Genomic DNA, 4,649 nt, shown 5'->3' with positions numbered 1-4,649 from the left:
ATGTAGGAATCATACTTTTTGTCAGTTGGTTGAGTAAGCCGTAGAATTAGGGGTGGCTTATTCTATTCAACTGTTTTTGTCATTTTGTAAAGCCTCCAAACCTAAGCACATGGGTGGCTTCTAAAATCCTAATCCCTCATAAAGCTTTCATCATAGGGCAGCCTCCAAACCTGTTTAGGGGTGGCTTCTAAGGGTGACTTGTAATGTGAAAGTGTTTGTATAATGATTTTGTATGGTTTTTTCAGTTTAATCCCTCATATAGCATGTTTAAATCATGGATACATAAGCCTCCTAACCTAAGTACAGGGGTGGCTTATTAATAAGAATAACTCAGCAACAAGAAACACAAACATAATCATCACAAGGAATACACCGGCATCAGCAAACCATACAAAACCACAATGAACACACCAGCATCAGCAAGCCATGCAAAATCATCACAGGGAACTCATCAGACACAGCAAACAATACAAATGCCTCAGTATGGAGCCATACAAACTTCATAAGCATTCATCACAGCCAACACAAGAACATAAAACAACAACCAAAGCATTCAATCCCAAATCATCCAAACCAACAACACCCACATACTACAGCTCAGACAACAACCATGGCCATCAAACCAATCCAAACCCCCAGCCTCTAAACCCATCAATACCCACAGCCTCCAGATTGATCAACCACCACAAACCTTAAATCAACTCAAACCCCCAGCCTCCAAACCCATGTACACCCTCAGGCTCCAAACCAGTACAAACCCCCAGCCTCCAAACCATCCACATCCCTAAATCAGTACAAACCCCCAGCCTCCAGACCCATCCACACCCTAAATCAGTACAAACCCCCAGCCTCCACACCCATCCACACCCTAAATCAGTACAAACCCCCCAGCCTCTAAACCCATGTACACCCTCATGCTCCAAACCATCGGAAAACCACACCATCCAAACACAAAGATTGGAATTTGAGGGACAACATACTTAGATTAGATCCAAAAACCTAGGCAGCAAGACCGCAAACATTTCCCTCTCAACCGGCGAGTACACGATGGGGGAGCTTGCGGTAAGTTGTCAGAATTCGATGGTGGTGGTGGACCGTAGTAGGGGTTGGCTGGGGGTGGTGGGAGACCGTAGTAGGGGGTGGCTGGGGGTGGTGGGGGACCGTAGTATGGGCTTTTAGAGCCAAAGTACTCAAACATCTCAGATCGGGGGAGGTTTTCAGGTTCCGTTTCAGGGACGACGGTATCGGTATAGGTTCCGACATGATAGGGGGTGACAATGGGGGGTGGTATGACGGCCAAAGATTCTCTGGCGTGTCTGGGACGACGAGTTCGTCCATATCGTCGGCCGACAAACAAGGCCAGGAGTCGGGATGTCCACCCATCTCACAAAAATTAGGGTTTCTGTGAGAAATTTGGGGGGAGGCGAAGGGGCAACGAAATAGGGTTTCTGGTCGAAGAAATATGAGGTGGATGGTGGATGAAATCAAATCGTGGGAGGCGAATGGGCGACGAAATTAGGGTTTCTGTGGATTTGAGGAGGCGGTGGGTGGATGGTGCCCAGATTTCAAACATTTAAATGAGGGAAACAATGGGGGAAGATGCTGAATGTTATGGGAAAGGTGGGTGGGTGGGTGGTTGAAATGCATTGAAGGAGGCGGTGGGTTGTTGCAGAGCATTGAAGGAGGCGGTGGGGAGTGTAGAGGGAGACGAGAGAGTTGATCGAAAATAATGACCCATTTGCAAAATGAAATGGGTCAAATTGTAATTACCCTGAATGTGGAGGAGTGTAAATAAATGTCCATTTTTAGTAAGTTTGAAGTGAGACAAATTTTCAGGGACGGACCGAAATGGTAAACTGAGACGAATTTTCACGGACGGAGGTAGTAAATGAGAGTGTTAAAAAGAAACTAATTCAAATCCCTAATTCTCTCTATCTCCTTCCTTTACCTCTTCCGCGAAAAATTCGCCGTCCGCCACGCTGTACTTCCGCCTCGTTATCATTTCTTCGTCGCAGCTGCTCCTCGTCAAGCTCACGACGTAGCAGCCGCCCAGACTCCAGCAGCAGTTCCTCCCTTCCGGCCGTCACTGGACGCCTATTCTCGATCTCACCACCGTTCACCGACTCCACACAATTAGAGTACCTCCCTTCTCCTACTCGCCCCAGCTCCATTGTTTTTCATTAAACAATTTATCGAAAGATTTATGGGCTGAGAAATAGCAAAGAGTAAATGATGTGATTCGATTGTGATCATGAGCATGCCTATTTGCTGGTAATCTGTTTAAGTGGGAAGTATGATTGATGGTGAATTGTAGTTTAGTGGATCAGGTATTAGAAATGAGGGACGTTTAACCTTCCCTAAAAGGAACACTGTTGAAAAACTACAACTTTGGGAAAAAATTGTTGAAGAGAAAATATACTTACCGAACAGTTAGGTGTTGCAGGGGATTGATGATTTGTTCTTTGTATAATGATGCTCTAAGAATGTGAATTAAAAGGTACTTTCCTAGTTAGACACAGCGTACGAACTGGGGTGGAGAAAATCATATCCGAGCTTTACCAGGGTTTAAGCTGAAGTTGATATTTAAATCTGACTTGACTCCTTGAACTCCCCTTTTCTTGTTCACTCGGCTACTGTTGCTGCCGTATATGTTGTAGACTCAGACAATCCAACGTGATATGTGTTTATTAGTCTTAAATCTTTATCAATTGATGTAAGAGCATATGTAATGTTATTGTTGGTATGATTAATATTTATATTTTTTCATGTTTATGTGATAATTGGATCCACAAATGGCAAACCATTTGAATTCTTGCATTAAAAGGATTTTGTAAGATATGATCCAAAATAACTACAAAGGCTGAAATATTTGGTGTACTGTTGTATCTTTGGCTTTTGCAGCCATTTGGTGCTTGCTAACAGTCTCTTAAATAAATATTTGTTCAGGTGTCTATTGGTGTGGTAAATTAATGGATTCTCCAACAAATCATAAATGGAGGAAAGTTGCATATGGCGGGATGCAGCCCGGGTTTGATGACAATCATACCGACGAGTCTTTCTTAGAAGACATGATTATGAATGCCAATGTTGTGAAAAGAGATCTGGTTAAGGTGATTCTTGATGCGGTTTCCATCTCACAATATTTGTGTGTTGTTGCTCTTGTTGTCTTGGTCTGGACTTATACACTTAGATCCATCTTTAGCGAACAGTCTCTCTTGTTACTTGACATTGCTCTTCTCGGGTGGGGTTTTGTAGTTGTTCTCTTGACAGCAGAAATGCTATCGTATGAGCTACTGCTCAATTATATTCTCAGAACCTCTTTTTTCATAACCGGCCTATACATTTTATCTCCTATCTATCACACTTTGACACGCTCTATAAGTTCAGATACCATTTGGGCACTCACGGCTTCTCTTGTCGTACTCCATTTGTTTCTGCATAACTATTCTAGTTCCACGGCAGAAGCTCCCGGAGCTCTAGAGTTTTCTACCTTAACAAACAATATTTCTCTTAATGTTTCTATAGTTGCTTCACTTCTGGTTGCTTCCCGACTTCCTTCAAGGCTCCATGTTTTTGCTATCGTTCTGTTCTCCTTGCAAGTCTTCTTGTTTGCTCCATTTGTTAGTTATTGTATCAAGAAATACTCTTTCCGATTACATATGTGTTTCTCGTTGGGTTTGATGGCTGTAACTATGATTTTTGTTTACCACTTGCACCAATTGCTCTTTATATTGTTGCTGAGCATATTGGTATTTGTTAATTTGGTCTGCCCCTATTGGCTGATTAGAATTCAAGAGTACAAATTTGAGATAAATGGCCCCTGGGATGAGGCCAAGCTCTGTTTTAACATAACAGAGTGAACCGTTCTTCTTTGTGCTGTTGTGCATGTATATGTCTTGGCTTCGGTTGGATATGATATATACTTAAACAGGTTGCCTTTAACCACATATATTGTATAATAGTTCTGTTTCGGTTGATATGTAATCCATTTTTTGGTTGGCTGTATTAAAATCCTCTTCCAATTTTAATTTTGTTTTTTGTTTATTCTGAATAGCCAGTTTATTATACTCTTCCTCTGCGATTGACCAAACCAAATTATCACAAGTAGAGCAGCCCAGCCTTGCCCAGTCCTGTCTCGGGCTGTGCAGCTTGAGGTTTGGCTCGACTTAGGCCCATGGCTGAAGTAGGGCTGGGGAAAAATATCGAAAAAATGATATATCGCTCGTATCGTATTGAAAAATATCGAAAAATTATCGAATTTTTGATATATTGTAATTTTCGATACGATACGATACAGTATCATAAGTTTTCGATACGATAACGATATGTATTTCCTTATATCGCGATATATCGTTTTATATCGAATATACGATATATATCGATATTTTCGATATATCGTTTTATATCGAATATATCGAAACATATGGAAATTCAATACATATTAAAATTTAAAATTTAAAATATATATAAATCCATTTAATTGTACTTGGTTGTGTTGTATTTTGATTATGGAGATAAGAACACTATTAATTTTATTGTGTTGAAGTTTTATTAATTTTTGTGTGAATTTTAAGTTTTGAAATTATAATTTTCGAAATACAGGTATTCGATACGATATCGATATTTCGATATATCGTACCGAAATTTGA

General features: G+C 40.8%; 1 protein-coding gene across 1 annotated transcript; it reads left to right on the top strand.

Moving 5' to 3' along the window:
• Positions 1-2,000: 2,000 nt before the first annotated feature.
• LOC121759905 (phosphatidylinositol N-acetylglucosaminyltransferase subunit C-like) lies at positions 2,001-4,011 on the top strand. The gene is made up of 2 exons (XM_042155478.1): positions 2,001-2,138; positions 2,947-4,011. Exon 2 carries the CDS (start codon positions 2,970-2,972, stop codon positions 3,858-3,860), a length of 891 nt encoding a protein of 296 aa, XP_042011412.1. The 5' UTR covers positions 2,001-2,138; positions 2,947-2,969; the 3' UTR covers positions 3,861-4,011.
• Positions 4,012-4,649: the final 638 nt, after the last annotated feature.

This window comes from Salvia splendens, chromosome 13 (assembly GCF_004379255.2).
Source record: "Salvia splendens isolate huo1 chromosome 13, SspV2, whole genome shotgun sequence".
NCBI classification, from domain to species: Eukaryota; Viridiplantae; Streptophyta; class Magnoliopsida; order Lamiales; family Lamiaceae; genus Salvia; species Salvia splendens.
Note: the sequence above shows the minus strand (reverse complement) of the source record. Positions and strands in the feature narration are given on the sequence as shown.

Coding starts and splice junctions, on each gene's coding strand:
- LOC121759905 (XM_042155478.1), top strand. CDS start 2,970: ATGGATTCTCCAACAAATCATAAATGGAGGAAAGTTGCATATGGCGGG.